This window comes from Symsagittifera roscoffensis, chromosome 5 (assembly GCF_963678635.1).
Source record: "Symsagittifera roscoffensis chromosome 5, txSymRosc1.1, whole genome shotgun sequence".
Lineage (NCBI taxonomy): Eukaryota > Metazoa > Xenacoelomorpha > Acoela > Convolutidae > Symsagittifera > Symsagittifera roscoffensis.
Genome location: NC_087066.1, coordinates 67,207,487 through 67,224,896, shown reverse-complemented (window position 1 = coordinate 67,224,896; position 17,410 = coordinate 67,207,487). Strand labels below are relative to the sequence as shown.

The following is a 17,410-nucleotide window of genomic DNA, read 5'->3' as shown; positions in this document are numbered from 1 at the left end:
TGATGTATTGAAAATGTCACCTGATGCGCTCATAGATCAATTCAGAGGTATCATTAAAAATCTGTACCTCTCACTTTAATCATTTATATACTTCAATTCTACTCCTCAAAGGTGTATTAGAACAACGGGGAGGACGATTTTTTGTATGATCTCTCCTCCCCGGCAGAACGACGTCTATCGGGCGCGGGCAGTCCTTCTAAATAGGGAACTTAAAAAGTTGTATGGCTCCGAAAACGTTACCAATGATTGCATAAGCTTCTCTTTCACTTTTTTTGCGTAGGAAGGGCGCTATTGACTTGAGAAACCTGAAATTTTAAAACAATTTTAAAATAATCAATATTAAAATAATCAAACAGGTCTCTCCAGCTTTCAGCTGGGCCCCTAGTTCAATTCATTTCTTTTGCTGAAATGAATGCAAACTCGTCTACCGAACAGCATAAGTGTAAAGGTCACGAAAAACCCGTTTTGTAGGAAAGCAAAGTTGGATTTAGAAAAAGTCCAATTTTTGAGTAGTTGACCGCGTTTTAGAGAACTACGGTACCAAATCTGAGATTGAGGGCTCAATCGAAAAATAAGTTGTAGGGGTATCCACTTCATAAATCGATTCCCTCAATTGTTTTAAGCTTCATCTATGTACTTGAGAATTGTCTTTATCAATTTTTTGGACTGACCACAAAAAATGTCCAATGTTTCAAATTTTGACCGTTGTCTTGGGTTTTCTGAAACTACCCAGACAAATCTAAGGTTACGGTCCTAATCGATTGATTATGCTCCAATGATTTTCTCTGCACAGCGGCTACGCCCGAAATTTTGTTGAGAGCATTGTTTAATTTTTGTGCTTTTTTGGTTTTTTCTTGAAAACTTATGTGCCAAATCTAACCTTGAGGCCTAATCGAAAAAACAAGCACTAGGGGTATTCCCGACATAACCGATTGTCCCCTGCAAAAGCGAATTTTGGTATGGAATCGGCTGTGTTCGAAAGAAATGTATACCTATTTTGGGACTTCCTGGTCAGTTCTGAAAGACTCATTCGAATTGAGATGATCTTCAAATCATTAGAATTGAGATGATCTAAGGATCTCTCCTGCAAAATTTATTTCTCCGAATTTTTGAAAGACAAACATATATGGACTTGGTAAATGTCTAATTTTTGACATTTTGACACAGTTTGAAAAATTACTAAATGAGCAAACAGCTTACCTCAAACTGCAGCTGCTCCCTTGTTTATTTTTAAGCGACCGTGGCACAGATGCGAATATGTGACACTCCTTATGTACATGTCAGAGGTTTGATTGCGGCTTATTGAATTAGTTTCAATTTTATTTGATGGTACTTTTTCTGAAAAGCTTTTGCATTGTAAGAGCAACTGTTGCTTCTTTATTGACATCTTGTGTTGATAACTTTTTAAGTGATTGTGACGCAGATGCGAGACTCTTAAATTTCCATTTTCTTGCTTGTGTTTGCGATGTGCAGCTTCGCCTCTGTGTACAAACTATAAAATCAGTTGTTTTTCGACAATTAATTGTTGTTTGTCTGAAAGTTCGTCAGACTGCTGGTTACTCTTGCGAAAAGCAAGGGTATTGCAATCGGGTGCTATTTTTTCCCGGTGAATAACTTTTTTCTCAGGACTCATCTGGACTCCTGTTGGTCCCTTGTTTATAATTGCGAAGCTAGTGTATGAGTACGAACCTTCTTTTTTTCCAAACCAAGCAACAAATATTGGCGCGGCACCCCAATAATGGTGGAGCACCTTTACAGCTTTTTGATAGCACGTGCCTCGACATTCGAATAGTAATAAATCGACACAGTTGATGTTTTTTTGATTCATCAAATGAACCGAAAGAAGCTATTTGTTTTAAACAACATCACAATAAGAAAAACTTGATTTCAGAAATTTTCTTAGTCAATATAGCTCGCAATTTTTTTGAAACGCATAATTTAAACATAATGTGGCTTTATGCTTTGCAAGCTGTTACATGCAAAGTTAGTGTGGATGGCTTCAGTTTGTTATATTCCAAATTATTAATAGCAAAATTGAGTCTATTTATATTTGGTGCTGAATCGCATTGGCAATTGTTAGCATATGTAGCTGCTTTGTTCGTGACTAGTGTTTTTCGGTTGATAAGCTTGAGTGGCTGAGGAAATAGTGAGTGAGACTCAAAATCTCTGGATTGCAGTAGGTTGCAGATTGGAATAGGATTGCAGTAGGTTGCACTTAGCCGAGTTTTTGCTCATTCGAGGCTTATTTCTACTTTTTCTTAGCTAACTTGATAGCGGTGCTTTTTGGCCGTGTTCTTGTAATTGCTTGCGAAGCACAGCTTCGACTCTGAGTTCATACTGAATTCAAGTTTATTAGTATCTCCTGCCCACTTAGCCTGGAGGTAAAGAATACGCCTGTGACAGCAAAGGTCCTGGGCTCGAATTTTTCCGTTTCAAACGGTAATTTTCTGTTTAAAAAAAATTGTAGGCCTAATATTTGACTGTTTGTTCTGTCGGCATAGCTGTCACATGTAAGAATTGTTTATTTTTGCTATAAACTATTTTCATTGTAGCTGCTCGTAGTGTTTTAGCATTTCAAAAATCAGGTCGAATCGAAATTTGATTGTTACATTGGTTGTAATTTTACCAAGTCGATTTGTTAGCTTCCGTTTATTCAAGAATTGATCAACGTAGTTCAGGCTCTTATATAGGTCGCAATGATTTTTAAAACGTGATTGATTTCTAGCTTCGACTTCTATTTGTGATCGACTTCTTTTTTAGATTTCGCAGCGGACTAAAATTTTACCTATTGATCCAGTTTTCTCAAATTGGGTTAAATGAATAAAAAAAGGTCAATCATAATTTGTTCTAGAAATTGAAAGAGCCCCAAGGCCATCTATGTTTTTTCTTTTGAAATTGAAAGTTAAGAAATCGGAAAGTTGTGGGCTATATTTTTTTAAATTTGCTTTTTATTTGGCTGATTTGGTTTGGGTTTTTTTATTTCAGTGGCCCCCTTTTCCGTCTTTTGAGGACCGAAATAATTTTTTGTGTGCGTGTTCTAAGGGGAAAGCGGGCTGAAGTTTTTTTGTCTTGAAGGGTTTCTGCTTGGGCATTTTCGGCTTTGTTACCGCTTGGTAAGTATAAATTCAACTTCAATCAACCATCTGTTGTAGAAGTAACAACTGCTCGAGACTGCAAATGCTTGTTGTTCGTATCCGGCCGTTTCATTTTTTTGTTAAGTAGAGTTTGTGACTTTTTATACTATCGTCCGTCTGATTATTTTTTTACAGTTCTGGTAGCCCGACTATTTTTTGAAGGTTCAGCAGCTGTCTTCCATGTTGCTGTAAAACCCATGCTTGAGACCTCAAAGCCCGGTTAGTCTCATCCGGCTTAATTTCGCCGATTTTTTTTAAATATTCGACTTGTTTGTTTTATTCCGAAACGCCTTTGTATAGTTTTCAATGGTACAGGTATTTTTTTTGATATTTTGGGCTTTTGAAAAATTTAATGCCAAAAACAATTTTTTTTCCTTTTATTTCCGTTCGATTTTAAACATAGTTCTTCATTTTTGTATCGCAAGTGGCGCGAAGCTCAGCTTCGCGTCTGTGTATTACTACTAAAATAGGACACGCGAATTTTTGCTTTTTTTTGTTCGCGGAACGTTTGGATGTCTTTTTTTCTTCGCATTTTAAATAAGCTTGAACAGCCAATCGCCTTAAGTGTCCCAACAAAAATTCTTTCTTCAGGCCGAACGAAGATATTGGTTCACTGAAGTGCAAGTTGCTCCTTGGCTCAGTCCAACTGACAGGAGTGTGCAAGACGGCTGCTCTGGCACCAGTGCTGCTGGACAACATGAAGGCCAGCTTTGACTATGTCCACAAACTGCAGAGTGATGTCCCATCGCTGGCAGCCGGACTCCCACACTTCAGCGAGGGAATCTGGCGCAACTGGGGAAGGGACACGTTCATTGCATTGAGGGGGCTCCTCATTATACCTGGTCGAATAAAAGAAGCCAGGTTTGAAACACCACTGGTGCTCGTTTTTTTCCTGCAATCTTTGAAACTAAATGGGATCAAATTTTTTTTTAGTTTTCAAAAAGAAAGATTGTTAGGTCAGGGTCAGTATGAAAATCAACGACGTTTAAAAATGCATGTTTGATTGGCAGTTCATTTAACTCGAATTGTGCGCACGTTAGTTCTTAGCTTGTGTGGCGTATTTTTCAGATATTTTTGTATTGCTTTCAGATACATTATCCTAAGCTACGCTTCAACCATGCGCCACGGTTTGATTCCCAATCTACTGGGAGGAGGAGAAGTGTCCAGGTATAATTGCAGAGACGCCGTCTGGTGGTGGCTGAACAGTATCCGTCACCTGTGCCAGGCGATGACTACTGAAGAAGCTAGGAAGTTGTTGGAGGAGAAAGTGGCCCGCATTTATCGACATGACTCGGCACTCTACGAGAGAATGTCAACTGAACACGTGAGTATATGATATTTGAATTTTTTTCAGTTGTAACCTCCAGCTTGAATATAATAGTTTACAGACACTTTTTAATACATGTTATTTTTCTGATGATTAAGCATTCCAATTATGAAAATGCAGAAACGTTTAGTTTCGAAAGTGCGTTTTAATTTTGAGATTTTCGAGCTGATTGAAAAATACATATTGTCTCATACCTCTCAATTTGGTTCCGTTTTTTTTTAATTAAAACGTCAATCATCAAGGATTCTTGAATAACAAAGAGCTTCAAGGCTATACATTTTTCTTTGAAAATGCTTTAAAAAGTCAATCACTTTTTGTTTAATTGACACCCTTCCAATTGTCTGTTAGCTATTTTCTGTAAATTACGGAGTTTTGAGTGGTGATCTACGTTCACATGCGAGCTAGCGAGAGTGGTGCCATGTTACGAACTTTTTGCAAATCTAACCTGCAAATAAAAGTGTTCATTTTGGTGGCACTGTTGTTGCATATCATTTGCTGCTTAATAGCATGTATTCTCCAATTTATAACTGATTAGTGTTTGGTTTCTGCAGGCTCCAGTGGCACAGGTATGCATGGCAGTAGACTTCAGTTCTTGGGTTTTCCAGGGCTGAGGTTTGAATCCCGTAGAGGTCAATTATTTCTCTAAACTCTTTACTACTTCTTGTTTCGGCCATTTGAAAAATGGGGAGGAACTTTGTATTCGGGTATGTTTTAGTTTTCTTTTTCGTTTTGTTTATCCACGCTAAATCAGTATGGACAAAAATCACCGGAATGATTCGATTGATATATCGTATTAAACCCTTTCAGTCGTGACTCGAACGACATAAAAATTTTTTCCCAGTGTTGAGAAATACCGGTTTGAAATTCTTGATTTTTGTCTAATTTCGAGCGAGTAAAGGCGAGTGAGCAAGCTTTAACTAGTTTTTTTTGCTTGTTTTAAGACCCGAAGATTTTGTTTTAGTCGATTAAAAAAATTTTTTTTTTGGACTTCTTCGCGAAATTTTGGGAATTAAAAATTTCAAAAATAAATTTACAAATTTTTTCTGGGACATTTTTGATATTTTTTTGTTTTTGTAGTCATTTTTTTAAATTGTTGTCCAATGTACCTATTTTACTATGACTGTCGAATATGTCTAAGTTTTAGTTGTTTGTTCAGATCGTTTTTATCGCCAAAAAGGATACTAATGTGAAAAACTGTGGTCGGACCATTCTCTATTATTTGCAGAGTAACCGGCTATTTGTCATATTCTTGCCTTTTTCTATTTCGCCTTTACGTTTTTCGAAGCTATTTTTTTCCGTTTTTTAATTGTGTTTACGAAGTGCAGCTTCATCTCTGTGTTAAATTTTATTTTCCCTCCGTTGTCTTAATGAAGTATTTTTACCCTTAGTTATTGCAAGGAAGATATACGTGAAGGCGAAGCGTGCTTTCTTCGTCATGGGAAAGAGACCCAACAATTTGAACAAATTTCAAGACTAATTTGTAAATTGAAATCCTCAACGTAACTGAGTGGAGATTCCTATTTATTTTTTATATAATTTTACGTGACCTTGATTCTGTTATATGTAAATGGGAGAAAGTTACCTTCTAAGGGCTCGTCAAGATTCTCAAGTCATATGACGATCTGTTCACATACAAATCATCTATTTTCTAGGAGTTTCATTCTTTGGCCGATATCATCCAAGAAGGTCTTCAGAAGCACGCACAGGGAATCCGGTTTGTTGAGAGAAATGCTGGACCACAGATTGACAGTAATATGTGCAAACCAGGTACTTTTTTGCTACTGCGAAACTAGTGTTCATTATTGGTTGACCTTGATTCCGTCAATTGTGCTGTTTACAGTTTTGTTTCGTAGAACACGAACGCTAGGCGTTTTGCGCAAAGGTATGATTAAACACGAAGTGTTTTAAAACTATTTGTACCACATTAGCTTGCTTGATTATTTTAAAGGACTGTGACATTTTATTATCGTATCATAAAGAGACAGTATGAATGATTTTTGTCATTTTAGGTTTCACAGTTGAAGTGTCTGTGGATCCTGCTACTGGTTTTACACTTGGAGGCAACAAATATAATTGTGGAACTTGGATGGACAAGATGGGATCCAGTGACAGGGCTGGAAACAGAGGCACTCCGGCAACTCCTCGCGATGGAGCCTCCGTGGAGCTGCAGGGGTTGTGCTATGCATGTGTGAAGTGGCTGGGTGAATTGAACAAGAAAAAGATGTATGCCTATGAAGGCGTGAAAATAAAAGGTGAAAAAATTATGCGTTTTTTTTAACTATTCTTCGTCTGAATGCCTTGAACATTGCTCACTTACAATAAAAGTTTTCACCTTTATTGAGAAATTCAATTTGTACACAAAAGTTGTTGATGCCTATGCCACTGAGCATCTGTGACACTGAATTGTACTGAGGATTTTTCTATTTTCAGCCTTGATCTGGAGCTTTTTTGTAGTCAAAATAGCCATGGGCTTTATGATTGTAGATGGATCTCTTCTGAAATTCTCCAATTGGGCCGAGAGACTAGGAGCAAGCTTCGACTGTCACTTCTTCGTGGGCGCTTCACCCGATGAAAGGTACAACGATTTGTCACTGGTGAATAAGAAGAACATCTACAAGGACACTCTGGGGTCCCAGAACCCATGGACTGACTACCAGCTCAGACCCAACTACGCTATTGCAATTGCAGAGGTGAGTCCAGAAACGTTGTTTTTCTGTGTTGATACGTTTACAGCTCCTTGATAGATTTTCGACCAATATATTATCAGAATGATCTCTTGCGCTTTCTGGAGCAACGTTGATGATCGTCAATTTTAATATGCACTGCTGTTTTTTTGCTCGAAGAGATACCAAGTCATCCGTAATCATTCGGATCATAGAAGCCGTCCTCGAGCTCCTAAGTGTCCTCTTGATCTAAACGAGGACCTACATGCAAATAATTTTTGATCATACTTCTCGGCTAAAAAGTATTTACTGGCTAGAAAATTGAAGCGTTTTTAGGCCTTGGAGATGTGTGATCTGGAAAATGCGTGGCGTGCTCTTGAAACAATCCAAAAAGTGCTACTTGGTCCCTTGGGAATGAAAACTCTAGACCCGAGGTAAGTTGAATAATTTAGGATTCGTCTCTAATGTTCTAAACCTTGATTTTGCTACTTTGGGGCAGCGTTTTGAGACCCTATCGGGTACGTTTGCTGTCCTCTCTCGGTTAAATTAATTTGAATATTGTACAAATAAGTGGTCTTAAATTGAATCCATGTAAATATTAATAGATATTTTTCTGTCGTAAACAAATAGAATTTCAACTTAGAGGGACCACCTAGTAACTTCTTGAAGCACCAGTAATGTGTTCATTGTCGAAAGTGTTCTTCGTTTCAGTGACTGGAAATACAACGGAGTGTACGACAATGACAGAGATGATGAAAACTTCGATCTTGCAAAGGGTTTCAACTACCATAACGGACCAGTGAGTCTGTTTTCTGACCCGATTTAAATCACGCTAAGTTTTGAACGCTTGCGGACTAAATCCCCCTAAGACAAAATCATCCAGCAGTAGCGTAAATCTTCTTCTCAAGTTTTTGGCGAAAAGGCAACTAAGTAATTAAAATTGAACAATGATAGCTGATTAAAGGAAAGAAACTTTAAAATGAACTAATTTTTTCGTTGACAGCTGATCAAAGACCCCAGAAATAACATATTTTAAATTAGACTCCTAAACAGAACTTCTCAGTGAACAGAACTAAATTTAACGTTTCGTTAAGACAAATAGTCGATCTGCGAAAATGTTTCCATAATCGTTGTGGATCAATAGCTGCGGTCGATCGACACTTTCTGAGCAAAATTCCCAGCAACCTGCTATTCTGGTTGTGTTTAGGAGTGGGTGTGGCTGACTGGGTTCTTCTTGCGGGCCAAACTGGCAGTCAGTCGGAAGCTGAAGAGAGAAGTGAGAGAGACGGAACAGCTCATCTCACAGCACCTCACTCGTATGTCTGAACACATCCACAATTCTCCGTGGAGGGGCGTGACCGAACTGACCAATGTGAACGGAAACATCTGTTCCTTCAGCAGTCCCACCCAAGCATGGTCCTTTTCGACCGCCTTGGAACTTATTCACGAGTTGAATCAAAAGTAGACCGACGCTGCCAAGCTGAAAAAGAAACAAACAATTAATGAATTTTATTCTATTTAACCGCCATCACATTAACCCCGAAAAACTGTAATAGTGTTTTATATTTGTCAGACAATTTAATGAATTTACTAATTTGCTGAATAGTAGTGTTTCTATGAAACAGGTATAAATAATCAATTTGTAACTGTGGTTTATATGCAGTCAAGTAGTACTTGGAAATCATATTTAGTATTGATATTATATTTTCGCACTGAAATAAGTATGAATTAATTTTAGTTGAAATTTGAACACTTTTCGTTCCGGCTAGTCACGAAGTGAAGGGAAAGAACTAAGGCGTGTTTTCTCGAGTTTGTTTTCAAGGAAAGCTCGTAGGGGTTCAATTATGATGTCATATTAAAGCCCTTGGCACAGTGATTGGATTAAAAAGTGTCGAGAATATTGGTCTAAATTTTTTCCCGGTAACTCAATTTTTCTATAGCGCGTGTTTTCTTTAAGTCTATTTTGATGATACTCCATTAATTTCACTGCAGTTTTAACGTTATTATGGCTCTAATTACCACTCATTCAGCAGTTTTTTCCCCTAAACTAAGCGTCCTCAATCCAAAAAAAAATTGGTAAATATGTTTCAAATTTTCATTATTTTGGTGGTCGGAACGTTCTTTATCGTATTTAAGTTTTTCCTCTCAGTCACATGAAAGCAATGAACGGAGCCTTACGTTTTAAAATATCTGAAGTTGGGTTGAAGGGTCCTGAATTTTTCAAGCTCAAGATTTCGGAGACAGTTACAGAAGAGAAGGAAAATTAAATTTTTTTAAAGAATTTTAAATAATATGAATCATACGTTTCATATAATTGAAGCATTTAATAAATTTATCGGACAACGTCATAAAATTTATCGGAAAACGTCATGCATATTTTATTCAGTATGGTTTTATGCTTCGCGATTTGTTAAAGGCAAAGTTAGTGTGGATGCCTTTAGTTATATAATCCAGGTTACTACTTACAAAATTGAGTCTAATTGCTTTTGGCGCTACTTTTGCTGAATGGCACAGGTAATTTACTAGCATATGGAGCTGCTTTATTCGTTACTAGTGTTTGTCGATTGTCAAGCTTGCTTGGCTGAGTGGATAGTGCGTGAGACTCAAAATCTGTTGATTGCAGTAGGGCACCGATCGAATTCTAGGCCTAGTCTAGATTTAGATAATTCGAGGCTTATTTTGTTTTTGCTTATTCCACATTCTGGAGCTGCTTTTTAGTCGTGTTCTCGCCAGTTTTTGCGAGGCGAAGCTTCGCTTAGGTGTGAAAATTTAATGTCAGATGGCTGCTGAATACAAAAAGTTTTGAATTTAAGGGCTTGAAGATATTCAAAAAATCTGACCTCTAAAAAAGCGCAATAACTTTGGTATGCTTTTTAGTTTCAAATACAATTTGCAAATGCAACTATTTCACTCTTTCAAGGACAGAATTACGTCAAAAAGTTGAGACTTCCGATAAATTTGTTAAAAGCTGTAACGTTTTGATTTGTCCCCTTTGTCTGTGACAAGTCTGTTCAGAGCTCCCTTGTTCAAACTTGGTTATCTCTGTCAATTAAAGTGGCCAAATTGTTTGTAGCTAGGTGTGGTTTTTTCTTGAAAAACACTGAATTTCCTGAAATTTGATATATACTATCAACTATTATAGCAGGAAATGCAGAAAATTTTTTTTTGACAGACAAGACAAAAGTTTATATGACATTACAGCACACAAACATGCTTTACAAGAACTTAACTTTTTTTTCAATAATAGCTTTCCGTACGACACTTGGCTTGGGTCGCTCTTAAAACGGTTCTTTTTCTTGATGTGCAATTAAGTACATTTGCGAAATGTTGCTCAATTAATTGGTGCTCATTATGCAGTAAAAAATCCCTGCTCTAAAATTTTTTTTGCATATTAGCTAGTGCAGAAAACAGTGTGAACAAACTTAGTTGTTCTCTCATGTAAAAAAAGTTTTGCTGCTGGTAATTCAAGATCATCTTCAGTAACCGGAAAAGCAGTTTTTTGACCTTTTTAACCTTTTTAAACGCTGTGAATGTATAACGACAATCTGTATTTTTTACATTTTTATTGGCTTTTTTGTACTTTTTTGATGTGCAATAATGTACATTTGCATAAAAATGCTCTAATAATTGACGATCATTATGCAATAAAATATCTTTTCTAAAAATGCTTTTTTTGCGTATTGGCTTTTGCGGAAAACGAGGTTAACTTATATATTTGTTCTCTTATTCAAATAGAATTTTGCAGTTGTTAAACTGGGCCTACCATTAGTAACCAGAAAAGCAGGCTTTGATAATTCAAAAAAATGGCGAATGTTAAATGATGATCATCATTATATATCCCTGAATGTAGAAAATTGATCTGTATGAAAATGAAATTATAGCACAAAGACATGATTCAAGAGAATTTAAATGATTTCCTTGATAGCTCTCCGTACGACACTTGGCCTGGGTCCTTCTCTTTACTTTTTTGATGTGAAGTAAAGTACATTTGAAAAAAATTACTCAATTAGTTGCTGATCATGATGCCAAAAATTATATTTCGTAAAGAAACGTTTTTTGCAAATTAGCTATTACAGAAAACCTTGCGAACAATTTCAATTGTTCTCTCATGTAAAGAGTGTCGCTGTTGTTAAATCGAGCCCATCCTTAAAAACCATTGTAACCAGAAAAGCAAGTTGTTTTAAAAAAAAACTGATGAATGTAAAATGATGATCCGTAACTAAGCAAAAAACGAAGAGGTAAAATTTATGTACGAAGAGGTAAAATTTAGTTTTAACTTGAAGAAGATTGAAATTTGGACACACCATAGCAGGCTTTAAAGGCTCAGCGTAATTGTTTTCTAGAGTAACAATTAGATTTTCTGATATCGTACCCAGAATCACAGCCGAAAATTGCAAATTTCTGAATACTAGACAATTAATAAAGATTGATTCAAGGAGGTCCCAGGACTATACCTTAAGGAACTCTTCTTACGACTGTGAGCCAATCTGATTCTGTTCCAATTAGGACAACTTTATGATGTCCGTTTGTCAGATATATCTCAATAACACTTATGGCAGTTGAATCAAAGCCGCCTAAGTATTGCATTTTTTCTAACACAAAATTATGATCAATTGAGTCAAAAGCTTTGAATAAATAGAAAGAACCATCGCAACCAGCGTTTTTTTGTCGGTTTGTGATCTGGTTGTTTCTTTCGAAATCATTAATTCATCTGTGGTAGAGAAACGTTTTCGAAAGCCAAAGTGATGTTTACTCATCAAATGGAATTGATCTAGGTAATCAACCGTTTATTTTTGAAGAATTTTTTCAAACACTTTTACCAGTGCAGGAGTAATAGATTTTGATCTGACGTTTGTTACATCTTCGGTATCCCCTTTTTTGAACAAAGGTGGTGTGTTAGCCACTTTAAGTCTACACGGAAAAATATTGAGAGCAAAGTATTCATTAACTAGTTGATTTACTAAAGATGCTATTGCATTAGCCGCATCATATATGGGCCATGCTGGTGTTTTATAAGGACCCAAGAGTTTAATTTTTATCAAAAAGAAATTCTAGTATTTCATGTCAGGTACTCAAGTTAAAAAAGAAAGATCCCCCGGAGAAGAAATGTTCTAGGCTTACAGTAATTGGATAAGTTAGGTTCAAATAAAATTTCGCCCAGTTTACTAAATTTGGAAAGGACGAAAACTACTGCTTGTTTTCTATCAATTAAAACATTGCCAAATGAACTTCTTATCGAAGGAATATCGCAAGCTGTCTTTTTGCTGTTCCGAACTTCGTTTAATTAGTTCCAATTTAATCTTCCTGATGAAGGTGATCCAATTATCTGGTTGTAAAACTTATCATAATCTTTCGTTCACTCTTTTTACACTAAAAGTTTTAAGTTTGTGAATTTTCAAAAAAACTTCCTTAGTAATTTTTCACATTTCTTGTTTAAACTGCGTGTGATTTTCGATACATTGTTAAGCTGATGAAAAGACCGGTTTTCGTTTCTTATGAAGGCTTTTTTAACCGGTGCTTGTTTCAAAACCATTTCATGGAAAATATGTTCAAAAACAGTCAACATACATGCAGCATCAATTCGCATATAAAAATTTGACCAATTGACCAATCTAATGTTTTTACTGATTTTTTGTATTCATCTACTGAGTATTTTGTCAACTAATTATGTTTTACGTTAACAAAATTTTTTTCTAAGTTAGACTGAGTTGCAAAACTTTTAGTACATTAAGCTGATCACTTTTCATTGGACAGTTAAACACGAAGGTGTCTACTGTTTTGAAACTGGTATCATAAGTAATATAATCAATGATTGATTTACCAGCAGGTACTGTAGGTGTAAAACCGTTGCCTTTTGAAAGACCATAAGACATAGTGTCGTTTCCATTTCTTGTTTTTCATCTCTAATCAAACAATTCAAACTAAATTCACCAATCAGAGTCAAATTATTATTCCTATGGCTGCTTTTTTAATGCCTTTTGCAAGTTGTTGAAGAAAATCAGTATATATTTTTTCCATGGGACAGTAGAATACAATTACTGAAAATGACTTCGATTAATTTGAATATCGGCCCCAAAACTCCAAACCAAAACTCAAAAGTATTAAGTTCAGGCCTGAACCGTGCTTTCATCTTTTTTGGCACTAATAATAGCTGTCCTCCCGTTTTTGATTGGGTCATCCGAGCCTCAATTAGATCATCCGAGCCCCAATTAATCATCCGAGCCCCAGTTGTCTTTAGATGCGTGCCATCTTTCACTAAACCCAAAGCACTGTTGTTGCCTAAGTCGTATACTAGTTTATTAATCTGAAAATGTTTTTTTGAGCCTTTGGCTACTTACATGAAATAATTTTAAATTAGATTGTAAAATTAGGCATTTTTCGAAAAAAATGGTTGCTTGGAAGCATTGGACCTTGGCTTAGTTCGACACCTCTGTACAGTATAATTAAAGATTGGTTTATATTGCTGTTATAACTAATTAAAAAAAACAAAAAAAAAGAACTTTCAAGCTAAAATTTCTGACCTTTTTAAGTCTTTTCTTGGTCTGCGAAAATTTTTTTAAATCATAATAATCATTAGGAAAAGTGGCGTGGAACTAGTTGAAACCACTGAGTACTCAATACGGTGAATTAAAAGTAAGTCACGCCGACGACACCTTTGTTTATAGAGAAATTGACCTATCGACCGTTTACAGCTTTTAAACAAAAAAAAACTACCCTTGAAAATTAATAAAAACTTGTATAATTGTATGATTGCGAGTTATAGGGTTGGAAATAGCACTGCTGACAACTGTGCTGAATAAACTGCACCTTACATTGGCTCGAAGCATCGTCACTAACAACAGACTTGGTGATACCATGACAAGTATTCATTAAATGCCCCGTTAGCGTTTTCCTAATGTATGGAATACCATTTCTACAGTTCAAATGCAAATTTTATTTTTGATTTCTTTTTAATGCGCAATTTTCAATTAAAAATTGGGAATTTCTTCGATCAGCCCATATAATTTAAGCACCAGTATTCATTCATACTTCCTAAGTTTATCATCCAGCAAATCATTAATGTCATCATTAGTTTCGTTTCTTGAATTATTTACGGGCGCTTTTTTAAAAAGTGTTATTTAGCAAACTTCGAGATACTTAGTTTTACACAGATCCCAACACTGATAGGAGCATTAATTTCATCAAAAATCTCAGCTGCAGTTTTGTAATGTAAAACCACAGTATTTGTACCAGCTTACCAAATTGGAGTTTTCTGTTTTTTGATCTAAATGCGTCCAAAACTTTTAGCTTTTCTTTAATCGTAGAACCCCGATGTGCATGAATTGCACAGTCCTCTGGATTTATTTTGTCTGTAGTTAGTTTTGCAATAATGCTAGATCCAAAAACCAGATTACACTGGTTACCAACAAACGGGATTGATTCGGAATCCCTTATCTTCTCATCGGCGATGACGACGACGGCATCCCTCCATGTTCCACTCCAGATCCAGTTTTATATCGTTCCAAGTGCTGCCGATACTTAGTATAAACATTTTCAATAAATGCATCTTTTGATTCAACTTGTTTGTATAAATCAACGTGCAATTTTTAAGATAATTCCTTTTATAGGCTTTGCCACTTGTCATAGGAAAGCTTGTTAGGGCAAGAAGCATATGCAGTTGAAATAGAGGGGATGTTGGAATTGTCAGTAGACATTATTGCTAAAAAAATGTATTTAAATTTCTGTTTTTGAAAAAGTTTTTGCTACTTGAATTTTTTTTTTGTTATTTAAGCGTTGCAAACTTGGTCAAAGAAAGGTCAAAGATTCAAAAAGTTAGAAGATCATAGCAAAGTAACTGAATTAAATGAGAATTATAAAACGTCTGAATTGAATAAAAATTTTATCTGATGGAATTGTATACGCTTTTTGAAGTCGCTTTCTGTATACGCTTTCTGAATTGAAGTCGCTTTTTACTTTACATTTTTCGCTGAATATTTCTAAGTCCTCCGAAAAAAATTGATGACCTGAGCTGCAGCTCAAAAAGATATTTCAACTATGGTTGTGCGTTTTGTGAGAAAAAGTTGATAGTTTTAAGAGTAGAACTAAATGCATAGCGTTTAAACACGGTGTGTGTGGGGAAGGATGAATTACAAAGATTGATTTAAGATGTATCAAATTCAGAAAAATAAACTAATTTTACCAGCGACAGAAATCATGACAAAAAAGTTCGTTTGGCTCCTTCCTTCATCCGAAACAAAAAAAAATGCCGTGGAAGCTTTTTTTCTTCCAAGTATTAAAATTTGCTCGGGTTTTTATTTTATGAGTGTCGTTTTTGCCCACAAACTGAACACTCATCCTTTTTGTTCCGACTTTCGATACGAAAGTAACGGAATATTTGTGCTCGGTTGGGGTTTTTTTTTCTTCAGACAAATTTCGACTTTTTAACTAGCCATTTTGATGAAATTTTTTTATCATTCAAAAGGTATTGTTGTTCTGAGCTTGAATTTGAAAAGATATTTCACCTGCGATAATTTTTTGTTAAGTTATGAGGGTTTAAAGGTTGCCATTTTGGCCATTTTTACCTATTTGGGACAATTAACGCGCAATATAATTCGCGCTATTAACGAGTAAGCGAGATTTAATCCGTCTTCTAAATCGTGCCAAATTGGTTGAACGAAGCTTATTTACCATAATTGATTTGTTACAAGGAACGAAATCTATCTTTTTGTACTTTATATGGCGTGTGGGGGGATGATTTTCATTAAAAAAATTCAAATTTTAGAAAAAAAATTCATTTTATTTTATTTCATTTATTTTTTTTATGTATTACTGCTGCTCAATAAACCTTAAAAGGCAGTCGGAACATTCAGGGCTTCGCCCTGATACGAGCAGTCTTGTTTAGATTGAAATACAGTATATAGTTAGATGTGACTATGATTTCTTTTCAATTGTGATTCAAGTTGTAATCTTGAGCAAGGACACTAATTATTAAAACCTATTGGCACTTTTCCACTTTTCCCCTAAACTCTCAGCTTCAAATATCATTTAACGTTGTCATAATGCAATGAATTTTGGCTTGGAGAACAACTGAACTATTGTGAACATATTTGTTCTTCATACCTTACAACGTCACATCATTTAGCCATAATCAAACTTAAAACAACCATAGAAGTTTCAAAAGGTGTGGGGGGTGGAAAAGAGCTCACTTATTATATCCGATTCACAGAGAGCAATTTTATAAAAGTTAGTTTCTGCAGACAATGCAAATTTATTTTAAAATTAGAGTATTTTCTTCAGGCTCAAAATCAGTCATTTCATAGCTACAACATTTTCTTATGCTTTTTGTTGGCGTATTTTCAAAAATCTGTGCAAGTTGGTTGGTTTTGTTTCAACTTTGGTAGTGATAGTTCTCCTTAGAACTTTGTGTGCAAACTGAACACCAATTTGCTGCTTCTTATCTTGGTAAAATTGTAAGATTAACTGTATTGTAATGAAATATCACAGTTTTCCTCTAACGAATTTCGATTAAAACTTTTACAGAACTGCTGACCAACCAAATAATTTTGAGCATGTTTGCTTTTAAAATTGAATTTATTATGATTTTTTAGTATTTCTTAGCTTCAACTATTTACTCCAATTTTGTGCTTCGTGACAAGTGGCTGCCCAAATCGGCATAATTAACGTTTAGTGAATAACATTCTTATACAAGAATTAAGTCAGCAAGTGTCCTGCTCGACGTAATTTTTTGAGAAAAAAAATCTTTCGAGACAAATCATAATACAAACATTTGATAGATCTAGTTTTTTTACACAATTTTTGAAGATTTTTTCAAGTTTCTGAGTTCTGAATCATTTATTGCCGGCAAGCTCGCAATGTTGTGATTGTAATGTACCGCAAATGGCTCGAAACTCGACTTCGCCTCTAATATTATTACATCGTCTTGTAAATTTGATTCAAATTCTTGTTGAAGACGCGTTTCAAAAATTGCAAAAAACCTTGTAACAATTTGGAACCTGATCTAAACTATATTTTATGATTGGATAAATTAGATATTTTACCACTGTAAAGTATTTAATATTAACCAATCATGATCCATCTAACTAACAACCCACTTATTTGTAAGTGCTGAAATTACTTGTAATTTCAGCACCAGAGAGATTTGAATTTAACTTAGAAATTAGTTGCCTCTCCAAGAGAACTTCAGCAGCCGCAATAAACCAGTATACCCTAGATCTATTGAGCCTAGCAGAGACTAGTTAAACAACCTGAGACTAGACAGTATAAGAGTAAGATTAGGATCGGTATTA

The 17,410-nt window shown here is 35.5% G+C and overlaps 1 protein-coding gene across 1 annotated transcript in view; it reads left to right on the top strand.

Annotated features, from left to right (window-relative positions):
• LOC134845466 (glycogen debranching enzyme-like) overlaps positions 1-8,879 on the top strand; it is a 643,946-nt gene extending 635,067 nt beyond the window's left edge. Inside the window, exons 20-27 of the mRNA XM_063862356.1 lie at positions 3,726-3,995; positions 4,224-4,458; positions 6,114-6,228; positions 6,471-6,713; positions 6,946-7,151; positions 7,461-7,558; positions 7,836-7,923; positions 8,332-8,879. Coding sequence (XP_063718426.1) covers positions 3,726-3,995; positions 4,224-4,458; positions 6,114-6,228; positions 6,471-6,713; positions 6,946-7,151; positions 7,461-7,558; positions 7,836-7,923; positions 8,332-8,589 — 1,513 coding nt within the window. The 3' untranslated portion in view covers positions 8,590-8,879. The remainder of the gene's footprint in view (positions 1-3,725; positions 3,996-4,223; positions 4,459-6,113; positions 6,229-6,470; positions 6,714-6,945; positions 7,152-7,460; positions 7,559-7,835; positions 7,924-8,331) is intronic.
• The last annotated feature ends 8,531 nt before the right edge of the window (positions 8,880-17,410 follow it).